Source organism: Bufo bufo, chromosome 6 (assembly GCF_905171765.1).
Source record: "Bufo bufo chromosome 6, aBufBuf1.1, whole genome shotgun sequence".
In the NCBI taxonomy this organism is placed as follows: Eukaryota; Metazoa; Chordata; class Amphibia; order Anura; family Bufonidae; genus Bufo; species Bufo bufo.
In genome coordinates this window covers 31,850,074-31,868,025 of record NC_053394.1, presented here as the reverse complement: position 1 = coordinate 31,868,025, position 17,952 = coordinate 31,850,074, and the positions used below count along the sequence as shown (strand labels likewise).

Below are 17,952 nucleotides of genomic sequence, written 5' to 3'. Positions count from 1 at the left end.
TGGCTTTTGTGGATTTAATAGATTCGCAAGGCTGCCCAACTTGGTGTATGCTCCATCTTAAAGGGCAGCGAGTTCATGTTTTCCGATTCGGCCCCCGCTCACCACCCAGCCGCATCATCCACAGCTAAATTTTGTATCCAGGAAATTGAGAAGTCTGGAGGTAAGTGATGTGGAGAATGAGGGTTATGATTCCTAATTTTATCACAAGCGATAATGCAAAATAGGATCTGGGCGCAGCTGCCGCCTGTCTTACATGACTCCCGGCTTTACTCATCTTTGAAACTCATTTAAAGGGGTTATCCAGGAATGGATGATGATGACCTATCCCCAGGATGGGTCACTGTTATCACATCGGCAAAGGTCCGAGTCCCGACAGCTCTCCAAGCACAGCGCTGTACGTTGTGAAGTGGCTTTGCTTGGTATTGCAGCTCAGCCCAATTCACTTCAATGGGGCTGAGCTGCAACTAGTTAATGTGACTGATGTACAATGGCCTAGGAAAAGGCTTCTAACACCTGATTGGTGGAGGACCCCTCCGCCAATCTGATATCGATGACCTATCCTGAGGGATAGGTCATCAGTATTAATTATTGGATAACCACACTAAGGGTTGCCCGTGCACTTTGCCGCTGAGCCATGGTGTGCTGCGAAATGCTGTATAATTACATGGCAATTAGATTTAATGCATTGTGAGCGGGCACCGTAAAGGGACGGTAAGGACTACATACTGGGACCTGGCATGCAGTTGGAAAGGACATTGGTACGCATTTTGAGAGGAGGACAGCTGCTCCTGATCAGACACCCTGGCTGCATTTTACTGCTCACCATGTCACATTATAGAAGTTGCTGTGATAAAAATTCACCCTTAAATTTTCATTGTCTTCAGGCAGCAAAGAAGCCACCACCACCCTGCACATGCTGACCCTGCTGAAGGACGTGCTGCCGTGTTTCCCTGTCAGTTTAGTGAAGTCTTGTTGCGAGACCCTGCTGAAAGTCATGACCCTGAGTCACGTGGTGAGTCTCCTCCAGTTAAGCCTAGCATATGACAATGGATCCCCCTTTAACCATTTGGGGTTCTCCCTTAGGCTGCTTTCACACGGGCGAGATTTCCGCGCGGGTGCAATGCGGTAGGTGAACGTATTGCACCCGCACTGAATCCCGACCCATTAATTTCAATGGAGCTGTTCAGATGAGTGGTGATTTTCACGTATCACTTGTGCGTTGCGTGAAAATCGCAGCATGCTCTATATTCTGCGTTTTTCACGCAACGCAGGCCCCATAGAAGTGAATGGGGTTGCGTGAAAATCGCAAGCATCCGCAAGCAAGTGCGGATGCGGTGCCATTTTCAAGCACGGTTGCTAGGAGACGATCGGGATGGAGACCCGATCATTATTATTTTCCCTTATAACATGGTTATAAGGGAAAATAATAGCATTCTGAATACAGAATGCATAGTACAATAGCGCTGGAGGGGTTAAAAAAATAAAAAAAATAAAATTTAACTCCCCTTAGTTCACTTGATCGCGTAGCCCGGCATCTCCTTCTGTCTCCTTTGCTGAACAGGACCTGTGGTGAGCATTAAGTACAGGAAAAGGACCTTTGGTGACGTCACTCCGGTCATCACATGATCCTTCACATGATCTTTTACCATGGTGATGGATCATGTGATGACCGGAGTGATGTCACCACAGGTCCTTTTCCTGTAATTAATGCTCACCACAGGTCCTGTTCAGCAAAGGAGACAGAAGGAGATGCCGGGCTACGCGATCAAGTGGACTAAGGGGAGTTAAATTATTATTTATTTTTTTTTAACCCCTCCAGCGCTATTGTACTATGCATTCTGTATTCAGAATGCTATTATTTTCCCTTATAACTGTTATAAGGGGAAATAATACAATCTACACAACCCCGATCCCAAGCCCGAACTTCTGTGAAGAAGTTCTGGTTTGGGTACCAAACATGCGCGGTTTTGCACTCGCGCGGAAAAATCGCGGGTGTTCCCGCAACGCACCCGCACATTTTCCCGCAACGCCCGTGTGAACCCAGCCTTAGTCTTTCCACAGGTGCCCACCCTTTTACTTTACACAGTGATGTGCAGTCTCCAGTTAGGGAAACATTAAACCTTTAGGACGTTTTCGGTTTTCACTCCCTGCCTTTCCAAGGCCTTTTTTTTTTTTTTTTTTATATATATATTTTTTTTCCGTTCACTTAGCTGTATGAGGGACAAGTTGCACTTTCTAATGCCGTTATTTAATATTGCATATAGTGGGGAGCTGAAAAATTCTAAATGGTGTGAAATTGGAAAAAAAAAATGCAATTCCGCAACAGTCTTAACGGTCTTGTTTTTACGACGTTCCCTATACTGTAAATCCGACCTGTTACTTTCATTCTCTGGCTCAGTCTGATTACGACGATAACACACATTTATAGTTTTCCTTGTGTTTTAATACTGAAAAAAAATAAAAACCTTAAAAAATTAGGGCACATTTTTTGAGGGGCAATCTGTACTTTTTATTGATACCATTTTAGGGTGTGTACGACTTTCTGATCACTTTTTATTTAATTTTTTGTGCCAGGTGAAATGACCAAAAAGCCATCCATTTTGACATATATATATTTTTTTTTCCATTTCTCCATATGGGATAAATATTTTTATATTTTAAAGGGAGTCTGTCATCAGCATTTCACTTTTTTTAACCCTTCCCACAGCTCCCTAGCATGCTTACATTTAATAAAAACGTTACCTCTGGCATCAATCCTGGACTTATAGAACCATCAAAAACGATCTTTATAACTTATGCAAATGAGGGCTCGCAAGTGCCCAGGGACGGAGTTACATTCGTAGGTGCCCTGCTTGCTCAGCCTTCTCATTGTGTCCCCCACCCCTTCTTACCCTCCTCCCGCCCATCCTTTCCCTCTGACCGCCTTTGTAGTAACTTGTTATTCCGCCGAGATCCCGTGCCTGCACACTCAGTCCGTCGGCCGGCGCATACGCACTGCAATGCCCATTCCTTGTACGGCATCACAGCAACTATTGCGCATGCGCCGGCTAACGACGCAAAGCCGGCGCATGCACATTAATTACTGTGATGCCATACAAGGAATGGGCATCGCAGTGCGCATGCGCCGGCAGACGGACTGAGTGCGCAGGCACGGGATCTCGGCGGAGTAACAAGTTAGTAGAAAGATCGTTTTTGATGGTTCTTTAAGTCCGGGATTGATGCCAGAGGTAACGTTTTTATTAAATGTAAGCATGCTAGGGAGCTGTGGGAAGGGTTAAAAAAGTGAAATGCTGATGACAGACTCCCTTTAATAGTATGTGCGTTTTAGCATGCGGCGATGCCCGTGATGTGTATTATTATTATTATTATTATTATTATTATTATTAACATAATTTTATTTACATTTTGGGGAAAGGGGGGTGATTTGAATTTTGAAACTGGGGCAAGCTGGAAGTAACACATCAAATCCCTATTTACATTGTGTCCCTGTCAGCGGCGTCAGGATGATATGAAGGGCCCGGGAATGTTCTTCTGTGGGAAGAATGAATGCTGACGGCTGGTGGGAGTCATTGTGTCTGCATATTGCGGTATACAGTGTGGAGTATCCACACATCACTATAATATATGGTCTTTTCTTTTCTCCTTTTTGCAGTTCATCACCGCCTGTGCAATGCAAGCTTTTCATGCCCTCTTCAGCTCCAAGCCCAGCACCCAAGCACTGACTGCAGAGCTCAATGCCCAGATCATCACGGTCAGTATATTTAGTGCTCGCTCACCTCGTGTAACACGTGCAGTTGTACAGCAGCTAATGGTGTGTGCTTATTATTATACAACCTGATCTATAGGTTCATTTTAATTTTCCGACAGGCTCTGTATGACTACCTGCCCAATGAGAACGACTTGCAGCCCTTGCTGGCATGGCTGGCGGTAATGGAGCAAGCTCACGTAAACTTGTCTCGGTAAGGGAGCTAATTATGTATGAGGTATAGTCTTTCATCGGTATCTATGGGACTAACATCAGGAAAAGCCATTAACTCCTTCCTGACATCCCCGTTCATGTGCGGCGGATGTCGGATCTTTAAAGATGGCTCCCAGGGCAGAGCAGGTTTCACACAGCAGATACCTGGGGGTAATGTCTGCGATTAGGCTTGAGTGGATTGCGCTTCGGATCATAGATTCGTTTTAATGCTGTACAGAGATCTGTGTCCATACAGCATTCAAATGTATGGGCTCCGTGGAGGCAAAGTTCGTTTCACCCGAAGTCGATAAATGAATTGGGTATTCGTTTCTGCATCTTTAAAAGCATTTAAAATTCGGAATTCAAAGTCTGCTTTTGTACCTCGTACCGAACCCGACTTCGGATTGCTAATGTTACATGTTTTTAAAGATGCAGAAAACAAAGTGTATGAACGAATCGACTTCGGATCTATGATGTGAAGCTCGATTCGCTCAACACCATCTGCAGTTAGTTGTTAATAATGCCAATCACAGACTCTTAATCCGTCAGGTGCAGTGGTTGAATGTGAATACCGCACCTCAGAGGCTTTTCCCTTGGAGTGATGCACACCTGGGGCCGTCATGGTTCGACTGCGTGGAGATTGGGATGATACGCAGTGCTAGGCGCAGGTGCGGTCCCTGTCAGTGGCTTATCTTTAGGGCCCTGTAGGTCAGACTTTCACCAATCAAACATTGATAAGCCTTCAACGTTAAAGCCGTTAAAAAAAATCTAAATTTATTCCCGTAGTTGTGTTGCTATCTAGTTAAATGTCACGTTCTGTAGTTTGGTGTTTCACCACTAGATGGCAGATACCATGTGCTGTTAATACACAGCAGTGGTGACCATGAGTCACATTTTTGAATGATTCATCCCTCTTTGACAAAGGCAAACAGTATTTTATTTTTAGGGAGCAAATGGTTAAAATACTTGACACTGACTCACGTTTAGTGGTTGCAGTTACACACTTTAAGACAACCACATGTGCTAAAATATGCAGAAAGACTGTAGATCTTAGGGTACGGCGACACACGTAGCGACCTGGTCTGCACAGTAGCGGCGATCCCACAGGAATGAGGCCAGTCACAAGAAATGCAAAAATAAGTGAGGTTGGACCGATGGACGTAGCCTTTGAGCAATGTCTGCTGTGCTAATGTCTCATTTGTTTGCAGATTGCAGAGTGACTTGTGTTTTGGTCACCTTCCTCGTCTTTTCTCGACGTCCATGAATTGCCTCCTGTCCCCCCACAAGCAGGTCGTGTCAGCAGCTGCTGGCACATTGAAGGTATGTGCTCCGTCATAGGTTTGGGTTAATAACGCAAGCGGGTTCTTCAGTGACGCCTCCTCAGATCTCACATTTCATGAAGATTGTTTAACCGTTTGACTGCTGGTCAATAATGGTTCTGCCGTTTGCGTTTCATGAACTCTTCTGTGTTTGCCCTTTCCCCAGTCTCTTCTTACAGAATGTGTTGCGCCCCACATTGCAGAGATCGGAACGGTGTCTTCCTCTTCAGTAGCCGGACCTGCTGGGCACATCTATAAAATGTTTAAGTGAGTCCCCCAGCCCCATACAAGCCTGTTCTTCGTCTTTTTCACATCTGACTGTATATCGCTCCCTCTGCTCTTAGAGTGAGTTCACACATGAGGCAGGGTTGTTTGCTGACGGTTCTGCAAATGACAGTTCAGCACATATGAATGGGGACCCATCGGGAAGGAAAAAAGCTTGGGATATATACCATGGTTTTCGGTGGGAGTTTCACCTGTAAAAACTGCATTAATATAATGCAATATCTAATCGGAGGGGTCTGACTCGTGTTTGAAGAGGGTAGCGGTGCTCTGGTGAGCGCTGAGGTCTGCTCACAGCATGGTAAGCACAGCGCCGTACATTGGACAGTGGCCGTGCTTAGTATTGCAGCCCACTTCCATTTACTTGAATGGGACTGAGCTGCATTTAGGCCATGTGACCAATGAATGTGACATCACCAGCCTGGTGAGCAACGTGGGCGATTGAATCAGGTGAGCGGCGGGGGGGCTGGTCATCTATTGATGAGATATAAGGATAGGTCATAAGTATCCTGCTCCCCTGAATATGCCTTCACTGCAGCTATACACCCATGTCAGTGAAATGTTCTGAATGTGAACAAGAACCGCTGTCCTTTACTGACAGCAAGCAGAGATGTTCAGGACTTCCAATGTTCTTAAAGGGGTGGTACAAGATTGGAAAAACATGGCGTTTTTTTTTTCCTTCAAAAACGGAACCGCACCTGTATGCACGCTGTTTGTAGTATTGCAGCTGAGACACAGGGCAAGGAAGAGCATTCAGAGGGGCTGCCTGGGTGAAGGAGAGAAGTCCGGGTGAGGAGCTGATTCTGGTAGAAAGCAGCCATGTTTTTGGTAGCAGGGACTTGGTTTCTATGTGAGTAGCTGCCAGGCGCCATCTCCTTCCCCACAGTGTCAGTAATAGTCCACCTCCCCCATCCAATGGCCAACCAAAATTTTATGTAAGCAAAAATCGTCAGCCAAAGCCTTCCCATTGCATAGCCAGAAGCCCCCTCAGTTTTTGCTACAATGCCTGCGCTCCTATTGCACACCTTCCCTGTTCCCTGTGCTGCCTTCTATATAAATATATAGTACAAGCCGTATACATTTCAAGATGGTCGCTACGTATAACAGGAGCCGCCGCTGTGGCATGTGAGTACATCACTGGTTATCTGTGTGTATCTTTTCAGGTTTGTGGAAGATGGCCTATCGTACAAATTTCATGCCTCCTGGGCCTTCGTCCTCCAGGTCATACAGACCTTTTTTGAGGTTGCTGGGAAGTTCTGCCACCCCATTATGAAGAAGGTAATCAGCGGTATCCAGTGACACGATGAGAGGGCGATACAGTAACATCTTCTCCCATGTGCTCGATGACCATCTGACCATTGTCCATTGCAGTGCTTGCAGACGCTCGCTGACCTGCGGATATCTGCTCATTTCCCTCATACCGGAGAGCTGGATCGTGCGGTGGGAGCGGCCGTGGAGAGCATGGGACCCGAGGTGGTCCTGAGAGCCATCCCGCTGCAAATTGATGGCACCGAGTAAGCGTCTTCTTATGGTCTTGGGAGGGTTAACAGCAGAAATGAACTCCTGTGTATAAAGATCTATTCTTTCAGAAGGGACAACCCCGACTTCCCGCGCAGCTGGCTGGTGCCCATGATCCGGGACTACGTGAAGAACACTGAGCTGGATTTCTTCGCAAGATATTTCCTGCCCCTGGCTGAAAAACTAAAGAAACGAGGTGCTGCAGAAATGTCTTGATCTTGGTGCATGTTGAAAACTTGGAACATTTTAAAATGTAATCCTTGAATAATGGAAAATTTTTGCAACTTTGGGGGGAATTTATGAAGCTCTGGACTCTAGAATTCTGTTCTTTAAGAAGGGTTCAAATTAGGGCTTTGTGGAGTTTGGGGGGGTTTATTTGTGCAGCGATGTTGTGGGGTTTTTCTGACGCTTGCTCCAGTTGGGAAAGTGAGCCAGATCTATCATCCACAACTTTTTAAAAGGGTCACATAAAGTGTAACAAAGTAAAGGAGTGTTGTAAGATCTGAAGACAGAAATTTTACACTTAGGCCTCATGCACACGACCGTGCCGTTTTTGCGGTCCGGAAACCGCGGATCCGCAAAAAATGGAAGCGGCTCATTGTAGAAATGCCTATTCTTCACTGCAAAACAGACAAGAATAGGACATGCTATTTTTTTTTTTTTTTTGCGGGTCAAAAGATGCGGACAGCACATGAAGTGCTGTCCACATCTTTTGCGGCCCCATTGAAGTGAATGGGTCCGCACCCGAGCCGCAAAAAATGCGACTCGGATGCGGACCACAAAAAACGGTCATGTGCATGAGCCCTTACAGATACAACATAAATTTGGTGCAAAGTACAGTAATGGAGACTCAAGCAAAACTCCCCTAAAAAAAAAATCCCCCTCATGATAAATCTCCATCAGTGGGTTTTAAAGGGGTTCTCTGAGTGTTAAATACCGATGCTCTATCCCCCAGGATAGGTGATCAGTATTTGAATGGTGGGGGTTCAACTCCCAGCACTCAGCTGTTTGAAGAGATCATGACGCCCTGGTGAGCTCCACTGCTTCTTCCTAAGCCGGTGTTGCCATGTTCGCCAGTCACATGACCTAGGCTCAGCTGAGTCCCATTCCAGCAAATGGGCTGCAAAACCAAGCACAGCCACTATACCATGTTTGGCGCTGTGCTTGGTGCGCTGCAAGAAGGCCGTGGCGCTCACCTGAACACCACAGACTCCTTAAACCGGTGATCAGTAGGAGTCCCGGGTGTCGGACTTCCACCGGTCACATACTGATGATCTATCCTGAAAATCCTAATTTTGTCTCTACTCAAGTTCTGTGCTTGCCGTCAGTGATTGGTAACATTCTCGTTCATAGGCATAGGCTAGAACCAATAGGTCTTACGGTTGAGCATTTGCTACAATTGTATCCAGTCTAGACAATTATTTGTACATTCTACCTGCACTGATACATTGTAGCAAGGAAAGAGAGAAGGCTGTGTGTGTCTTCAGCTCAATGGATACAATTGTAGAAAATCTCAACTTTGAGCAGTGTTGGGTCAGGATTAGTGTTCAGCCTCTGGATGAAAGAAGAATGTTCTTTTCTGTTGACAGCAAGCAGAGATCTTAGAAATGGCAAAAAATAGAAAAGCTATGTTTATTTTCGATGATGTAGAAAACACCCCACGTGTTGGATTTCTTAGTATAGAGATGCTTGCTGGTCCCATACTACATGCCTAAAGGGTTGTCCGACAGTTTGAGTGAATAGTCTTATAAAAGAACCGGGTATTCCGGTTGTTAAGTTATCCTCTATCCACAGGTCAAGGGATAACAGATTGGTGTAGCTCCTACCACTGGGACCACCACCAGTCATGAGAATGGGTACCCTTAGCGGGCTCTGAGGGCAATGGGGCCCCCGTAATCTTGATCAGTAGGGATCCCAGCTGTTGGAGCTCCACTGATCTAATAATTATCTGGGTTAACTTTTAACGATACAAATATAGGCTATAGGCAGAATCTGAGCTGCACCTGAGGGGTTAATTGCCGCGGATCACAGCGCCTCTGTCATAGACGTCGGCTGCCGGCGGCAGAATCACAGGCGGCACCCAGCTTCTATGACTGAACGCTGCGATCCTCGGCAATTAACCCCTCAGGTGCAGCTCAGATTCTGCCTATATTTGTATTTGTATTTGTATTAAACGTTAGTTATCTTCGTTGGTGGCGCAGTGACCACAGCCCCTCCCCTCCTCCGCCCCTCTCTCTTGTCATTGGTAGCAGCGGCACATGGGGGAGGGAGAGACTGCCTCCTTCTCCCCTGTGCTGCTGAGGAGAACATGGCGTGCGCTGAGAGCAGCGTGCTCCATGTTCTCTGATACTAGGCTGCGCAGGAAAAGGCAAATCCTGGTATCGAATCGATCCGGGTACAAAAGTGTCGATTGGGTATTGATAATTCGATACCCGGTGCACCCCTAGTCCAGTCGGACAATCCCTACAAATTAAGGGGATCTAGCAGTTTGTGGAGCTCTTGTTTCATTAGTTGTAATGAGAGATTGGCAGAAATGATCCTCTCTGTTAATGTGGGACAGAGTATATACCGGGGATGCTCAACCTGCGGCCCTCCAGATGTTGTAAAACTACAACTCCCACCATGCTCTGCTGTAGGCTGATAGGTGATAGGCTGAATGATGGGAGTTGTAGTTTTGCAACAGCTGGAGGGCCGCAGGTTGAGCATCCCTGGTATATACTATATCTGTATGGGGCATATTTGCTCTTTAAAATGAATTTTGATTGTATATATTCCTTAGGAATTAATAAAGACCTGGTGTAACTAGCTCTAATGTGTATCTGCCCTGTTAACTCTTCATAGCCAGTGAACTTGCTGAGGCTGGGAGAAACCTCGAGGCCAAGATCTATGAGACACTACAGTGGCAAGTAAGTATGTGGATGCGCTGTGTGCAACATGGCTGACAATAAGAAGCCAGTGATTGCAGACTGAGAAGCCAGTGGGTATCTGATCAAGGTTATTGGATCGGGTCCCATTTGTGATTCCTTTTAAAGGGGTTGTTCACCCCTGGGGACCTTTTCTGCAGACCCCCCCCCCCCCCCCCCCATGTGGGAACCATACTTACCTGATTCCTCTGCTAGATTCCAGCTCCTTCACATGTCTCTACTGCGGTTAGTCATTGGGTGCAGCGGCTGCATGACGCATGTTAACCCGGATGTTGACGCATGGAGGTCTGAGACCTGCGGCGCCCAAGGAGGATTGATGGAGTCAGAACCTAGTGGTGGAACCAGTCAAGTACGATTCCAACCGTCTCAATCCTCGCTGCGAGGGGGTGTGCAGAAAAGGTCCCCAGTGGGTGATCCACCGCTTTAAGGTATATGTTATGGGATTGCTACATGTGGCAGTGAATTCCCTTATAGGATATCTAAACGTGATCCTAGCCTAATCTGGTCACGTGGCTGCTCGTGTTGTAGGGATGTTCCAGCTTCACGCTAGTGGTGGTCTATCATTGGGATAGTTCCTTAATATCAGATCGGTGGGGGTCCAACTCTCAGCACCCTCACCGATCAGCTGTTTAAAGAGGCCCCAGCACCTGAGCAATCGTGGCAGCTTCTTCAGTTCCACATAGTAGCTGTGGTGCAGGGTACTTTCAGATTTGTAAGGGAATGGGACCCCAAACGATCTGATCCTTGAATTGCCCTGACCGTACGATACGTTGGTAAAGAAGCATCATTGTGTGTTGTTTCAGATCTGGACAATGTTACCTGGGTTCTGCATCGGGCCCACAGATGTTGCTGCCTGCTTCAAGAACATTGCAAAGACTTTGGGAATGATCATCTTAGACCAGCCAGACCGCCGTCTCACCGCCTGTCAAGCTCTGCGCACCTTAATTAACAAAGGATGCGAAGCAGGTACCAGAAGACGGCCGCATATGTGTGATGTCTGTCTGTCCCAGATCGTCGCTTGTTCATGTAGCATCTCTGATGTGTTCGTAAAGAACTGTCACCTCTCCTGACATGCCTGTCTTGGCAACTACATGCAATCCCCCTGTAACAATTCTGGAGCTGTTGTGTGTTTCGTCATTCCTCTATTATCCCTACTAGAAGTTTATGAATGAATTGCCAGCGGTCTGCAATAAAGGCCTATTGGGTTGTTACCAGTTGGGGATGTGTCCCTGCACAGTATGACACTGGCAGCACTGATTGGATAGTGCCGGACTGTGCAGGGACACCCCCCAATTTGTAACGCCCATTTCTGGGTAATTCATTCATAACGTCTAGCAGGAATAACAGAGGAACGGAACAACTTAGTCATAAAAATAGATGCTCCAGAATTGTTATTGCATGGAGAATGCAAATAGTTACTAAGGCTTCTTGCACAGTGTTTTTTTTTTTGTTTTTTGTTTTTGTTTTTTGTGGTCTGTATGCGGAACCATTCATTTCAATGGTTCCGCAAAAAAAAAAACGGGTGGTACCCTGTGTGCATTCCGTTTCCGTATATCCGTTTAGCTAAAAGATAGGACATGTCCTATTATTGTCCGCATTACGGACAAGGATAGTACTGTTCTATTAGGGGCCTTATGTTCCCTTCCGCAAAATACGGAATGCACACGGACGTCATCCGTATTTTTTGCGGACCGCAAAATACCTACGGTCGTGTGCAAAAGGCCTAAGACTAAGGAGAGCGGACAGTTCTTTAAGGTGTGTCACATATTATGCCTTCTGTACATTGGGGATTACCCCTTTCTTCGACACTTGGACCTTCTTGTCTGTTGTCGTGCTTTTCCATTGAAGTTAGTGTAATCCTCAAGCAGCTCTATTGACTTCAGTAAGAAAATCTGGTGATAGACTTTTAGGGTCCATTCACACATCCGTATGTCCGCAAAACACGGACGCCGGCAATGTGCGTTCCGCATTTTGCGGACCGGACATTGCCGGCACTAGAATAGAAAATGCCTAATCTTGTCCGCAATTGCGGACAAGAACAGGACATGTTCTATTTTTTTCGGGAACGGAATTGCGGACCTGGAAGTGCGGATCCGCACATAGTGTGGCCTCATAGAAATGAATGGGCAAAATGCGGAACAGAATTGCGGACGTGTGAATGGAGCCTTAGATGGGTAGGTCAGAAGAGCCCTGCATAGTCTTGCATGTGTTGTATTGCAAAAAGCAGGAGGCGGTGTGTTTGTTCTGCCAGGTGGCTCTATGACTAAAGGGCCTTTTACACGGCGTGAGTATCAGCTGAAGGCTTGGTCCTGTGTAGATAGCGATGCCATCCTCAAACACTTTTCAGCTGATGGCGTCTTGTATACATGTAAACAGGGGATGTGCTGCCCATCATAATGGAAAGCAACCGCCGCGTGCACAATTGACATTACGAAGAAAAAACAAGCCCTCATACTGCTATGTGAACGGAAAAATTAAAAAAAGTTATGGCTGCAGGAAGGCAAGGAATGAAAAATGAAAGTGCAACAAGGGAACTCGCCATGTTCTTAAAGGGTTAAATGAACAGAGTGAACTCCCAGTTCGTCTTGAGCTTTACATTGCTCATTCCTTATTGTCGCTTTGCAGCGCGGTGTGGGGAAATCGCCAAATACGCTGAAATCCCCTCTGCCTCATGCGGAACGCAGACAATCCGCCGCTCGAGCTAACAGTCATTTTTATTTTGGGACAGAGGCAGATAAAGCTGAAGTGAGCCGACTAGCCAAAAATTACCTTCCGATATTATTCAACGTGTACATTAAAGCACCTGCGCCAGGAGAGGGCGCCGCACACAAGGCGCCTGTGATGGAAACCATCCGGGCTTATCTGACTGTGACAGACCAGCAGGTGAGGGGTTAACGTGTGTGGGGGGGTTTATCATTGCACAGAAGGCTTTTGTGCTTGGGGCGGGGGTTCTCCTTTATGTCGCCTGTTTTTACAATTTGTCTTGTGCTTCATTGACAGCTGGTCTGTGATTTATTAGCGAAAGCCAGTGCGAAGGTGGCGGAAAAGACGGAGGCCGAGAAGTGAGTGGCTGTTTTTATGGAGATTTTATTTGGTGCTTTTTAAAGTGGATATTCCCCACTCATGGGTGACGGTAGGTATAACGTTTGACGTTTCGAGGACGCCACACCACTCCTGACACGTCTTTTTTATGTAATAACAAGTCTGTTGTGCCATTCCTCTTTTATTCCTACTAGACGCGTTTAGGAATGAATTTTCAACTGGGTGTTAGCGGTTGGGGGGGGTGTCCCCGCCACCAAACTGGTGACACCCACTTGGCAGTTTGGTCGAATGCAGTTATTTATTAAAACAGACATGACAGGAGTGGTGACAGCTCTACCCTGGTCTATATCTCCTGTTTGGGCTATTTGCCCGCCCCCCCCCCCCCCCCTTCCCTATGAGCTATACTATGCAGCCTCTGTGGCAGACACAAGTTGTCCATGTCTTGGTGGCCGTGCCCCCCCCCAGCAAAATCATCTGGGGGTGTCTGCTATATGAATAGGGTTGACAGTGAGCAGGTAATTTCTTTAGCTTGCCTTTTCCCCCCCTATTTTTTTTTGTGTTTTTTAAACACTTGATAAAAAATCCTCAAAAACGTTAAAAGGGGTTTTCTCATCTCGCCGTTACTAAGGTAAGTAGTGCCACCCACCTCCCGGCCAGGAACAACAGGGCGCTCTGCTGTTTCAGTAGCTCTCATTGCCGTGCATAAGAGCTACTGAAACGGTGTAGCAGGGCAAGCGATGGTGTTTGAGTTAAGGAAATCGCATCGCTTGCTCTGCTACACCGTTTCAGTAGCTCTTATGCACGGCAATGAGAGCTACTGAAACAGCAGAGCGCCCTGTTGTTCCTGGTCGGGACTGTGTCTCAACTTACCTTAGTAACGGCGAGATGAGACAACCCATTTAAAAAAAATAATATATAATTTTTTTTTTTGTTGTTGCATTTAAAACATGTATTTATTATTATTTTTATTTTTTTTGCTGGCAAAAGTTCTCTAGAGAAGCCTGTGTCAAACCCCTTGAAAAGTCAGATCCAGAACATGCTGTTTTTTGAAAATAATTCCAAACACAAAAAGGGCTGTGTATGTGGACTTTGCAGTAATTGGCTATAGACATCTGACCGCAGCTGTTAAAAAAAACAAACATGAAAATGCAGTGAAAAACACTGTATGAATCCAGCCTTAAAGGGGTTGTCTCATTTCAGCAAGTGGCATTTATCATGTAGAGAAAGTTAATACAAGGCGCTTACTAATGTATTGTGGTGATTGTCCATATTGCTTCCTTTGCTGGCTGGATTCATTTTTCCCTCACATTATACACTGCTCGTTTCCAGGGGTTACAGCCACCGCAGCAGCGCATACACAATTTGGCCGGGACGGGAGCTGCTTCGCTTCCCTGCGGTCCCGGCCACCATAGAGGCCGACGCTTTGTCCTTTAGTGTGCAAGCACGACCACCGCTGTTGGATTACAGGGTGGTCGTAAAGATGGAAACGAGCAGTGTATAATGTGATGGAAAAATTAATCCAGCCAGCAAAGGAAGCAATATGGACAATCACAGTACATTAGCTAGAGCCTTGTATTAACTTTTATCTACATGATTCATTAGATGAAGTGAGACAACCCCTTTAATGAGGATCCCCACTTGTTAGACGGGTTCCTTGAAAATGAAGTCCTCATAAACTGTCTTGCTGGGACCTCCAGTGGTCAGCTGTTGGGGGAACCTGGCAGTCAGTGTTCAATTTCCCTACAGCGCCACCATAGGTTAAATCAAGCATTGCACAGTGTCCATTCAGATCAGTGGGATGTTTGTGTAATGCAGGACGGGTCCTCCAGAGGGCGAGACGCTCTCTGTAACCGCTCTCCACTCCGGCCAAGAGATGAGATTTCTGAACAGAGGACCCGGCTTGATTTCCACAGAATTCTCTAATAGGGTGTATGAAAATTTTATTTTTCTAAACTGGACAACCCCTTTACAACAGCAAAAGTCCATGATTCTGGGACTTCCTGGATTAGGATTGCAGTGAGACCACCCTCCATCCAGGCCTGATTTTCCTGTAACATATTCTCAGTTCCTCCATCTTTTGTGAATATCGGTCTCTTCTTTAAGAAGACCACCCCCATAGAAGACCATTTTTCGGTTTCAGTGAAAGAGGAGGCCTCTTGAAGAGGTTTCATTGTAATCCTATTCCAATTAGTCGCAAACTCTAGGACTTTTGGTCCTGTGGTCTAAGAGTTCCTGTAAGTTCCTGCTTTGCATATACAACGTCTCTTTCGTATTGTATGGCTGTACTAGTAAAGGCCGGCCTGATAATACTTAATGATTAACTTCTGGTCTTGTCCTTTGTTTTTGCAGGCTGTATGTTCTGGATCTCATATCAGCGATGGCGCCTAATGCCGATGAACCCTCAATGACCAATGTGTATCAGACCATCCTGCCGTTACTTGAGGTCAGTACGAAGTTAATACGCGTATAGACAATTTCCGCTTTTGCATAACGACAGCGCAGTCCTTGTATTGGGAGAGTTTGTCATTTTCTGTCAAACTTTGAGGCAGGTTTGCGAACATTGGGGTTTCCATAAGTCGGTCTTGGTTAAAAGACTGCTGAAGTAGGGCTAGGGCTACGCGACAATTTTTATAATGATAGTCTATGGTGTCGAACTGCGACGCGACAGTAGCAAAAAATCCAGAAGATGGATTTTTCTGCGACTGTCGCATCAGTCTCATTGCGAAACCATAGACTATCACAAGAATTGTTGTGCGACATCAATGTCGCGCGACACAAGTTGCAGTGTAGTTGTGCCCTATGTGTCGTGAGACTTCTTGTCGTCCTGTAGCCCTAGCCTAAGATGTGCCAAAAATTGCAAAGACCTCTTAATAAATTTGCTGCACCTTCTGGCAGTGCTTACACCAGAAGCACAAATCTACGCCAGCTGTGAACTGGTTTTGATTGAAACTATGATTGACGCCAGTTTTCCGGTCACATCATGCCCCTTCGCTGAGCCCTGTCCACTTTTCATTGCCACTATTGAAAAGTGGAGAGGAAAGTAAAAAAAATGATGCCACGTATTTGGTGAGCGCTATCATTTAAGCCTTTTTTTTTTCCTCCAAAAAGTGGCATAAGAACATTAATAACTCTGCCCCATTGGTAAATTTTCTGTGCCAAATTTAATGGGGTTGTCCAGGATTAGAAAAAACATGGCTTCACTCCTGTCCATGGGTGCCGTGGGGTTTTGTAGCACCTCTCCATTTACTTCAATGCAGCTGAGCTGCAGAACCAGACACTAACCATGGACAGGTGTGGCGCTGTTTTTGGAAGAAGGAAGCCATGTTATTCTAACCCGTGACACCCCCTTCAATGTAAATTGCCAGAGTAAAAATGTGGCGTAGACTTTAGTTGCCGTTTGCACCAGATTCTCACATAAATCTGGCTGGCTGTAGCCGGCCCTGCCCCCTCCCGCTAAATCCCACGTTTGAGAAGTGTAAAGAGTTGCAAATTATAGTGCAAATAGGCCGTGCCACAACTCGCTAGGTTTTTGATGGCACAAATATGGGGGTAATGCTTTGGTAATTTGCCCCCTTTGTCCTATACTTTCTCACTCGTTTGTAAGGTCTCTACTTGCAGACAGTGAATGGAAACTGTGAGCGAGCAGCAGAGGTTAATCAATTAGCAGTGTCCATTCCTACAAAGTCTCTCAGTTTTATTTTATTACATCAGGAGAAAAACCACAGCATGCAGAAAAAGGCGTACCGGATCCTGGAGGAGATCTGCGGAGGGGAGCGGTCCCCGTGCAAAGATTTTGTCAGCAACAACTTGGAGGAGCTGAAGACAACTCTGCTGGGTTCTCTGAAAAGCGCCTCGTCTCCTGCCAAGAGGGTGAGTCCATGCGTAGTGATACCTGCACCTGTGTTAGGCTAAGCTCACACTGGAGGCAAAGCAATCCGGCTGGCTGTTCCGGCAGAGAAGAGCCCGCCGGTGTGCTCCGGATGGTGCCGCACGCCTGCCGGACCCCGTTAACTAGATTGGGACATGAATAAATTCACGCAGCGGTTTTTGTCTGGCCAGGAGAGACGGATCCGGCATTTCAATGCATTTGTCAGACGGATCAGGATCCAAATGCCATCAGTTTGCATGCGTTTTGACGGATCCGGCAGGCAGTTCCGGCAACTAAACTGCCTGCCGAATCATCTGCCGCAAGTGTGAAAGTAGCCTTATTGGGGAGAGGAGACACAGAGAGGGGAGTTCATGTGTCATTCTCATGGCTTTAACCTATGACTTGCTGGTTGCAGTGTCAAAATTGTGCAATATTTGTAAGATGCGTACAGGGCATTTCTAGATCCCTGAAGATAATCGTGTGTAGATAGCTTTGTGCATACGTTTAGTACAAAACCAAAAAGGAAAGTTGTACTTATCTCATAGTGTTATCTATCAGGTCTACATTACGGTCGGGTTCACATGTACCCGGCCATCCTTTTCAGTTTCCCTCTGGAGTACTACAGATACTCATTCCAGGACTTATTTCATTTTTCCACCATATTATCTGTGTAACTGATCCCTTAGATTTCTGTGGGATCATTTGTGGCGTCCAGTGCATCAGTTTTGACATTTCCCATGCAGAGGTTTTCTGTTTGGCACTTTCAGGCTACGGACGCCAGACTGGTGCACTGAAGTGCACATACATCAGTTGTGTCTGGCTCCTACTGGCCAGAAACAACTGATCTGTGTGGACCCAGCCTGTGTTTGGATATCAAGCAGGGTTTAGTGTGGTATTTAGTAGGGATCGACCGATTATCGGTTTTACCTTTTATTATCGGCTGATATTCAGGATTTTCAAAGGTATCTGCATCTATTTTGCCTATAACGAATCGGGAACAAGGATCGCGCTGCTGACAGCGCTCTTCGTGTTCCCTCAGCA

The 17,952-nt window shown here is 46.2% G+C and overlaps 1 protein-coding gene across 3 annotated transcripts in view; it reads left to right on the top strand.

Moving 5' to 3' along the window:
• Positions 1-17,952, top strand: part of RRP12 (ribosomal RNA processing 12 homolog) — a 49,839-nt gene that overhangs the window by 12,723 nt on the left and 19,164 nt on the right. For 2 of the 3 annotated variants that reach the window (XR_005779493.1, XM_040435412.1), the window contains exons 7-21: positions 22-160; positions 885-1,012; positions 3,653-3,751; positions 3,868-3,959; positions 5,167-5,278; positions 5,444-5,544; positions 6,723-6,837; positions 6,931-7,073; positions 7,149-7,273; positions 9,919-9,983; positions 10,805-10,967; positions 12,730-12,884; positions 13,002-13,063; positions 15,393-15,486; positions 16,755-16,913. Coding sequence is in view for 2 of the 3 variants with exons in the window: in XM_040435412.1 (XP_040291346.1) it covers positions 22-160; positions 885-1,012; positions 3,653-3,751; positions 3,868-3,959; positions 5,167-5,278; positions 5,444-5,544; positions 6,723-6,837; positions 6,931-7,073; positions 7,149-7,273; positions 9,919-9,983; positions 10,805-10,967; positions 12,730-12,884; positions 13,002-13,063; positions 15,393-15,486; positions 16,755-16,913 (1,752 nt within the window). In the remaining variant the exon portion in view is untranslated. The remainder of the gene's footprint in view (positions 1-21; positions 161-884; positions 1,013-3,652; positions 3,752-3,867; positions 3,960-5,166; positions 5,279-5,443; positions 5,545-6,722; positions 6,838-6,930; positions 7,074-7,148; positions 7,274-9,918; positions 9,984-10,804; positions 10,968-12,729; positions 12,885-13,001; positions 13,064-15,392; positions 15,487-16,754; positions 16,914-17,952) is intronic. The other variant, XM_040435413.1, reaches the window with a different exon arrangement.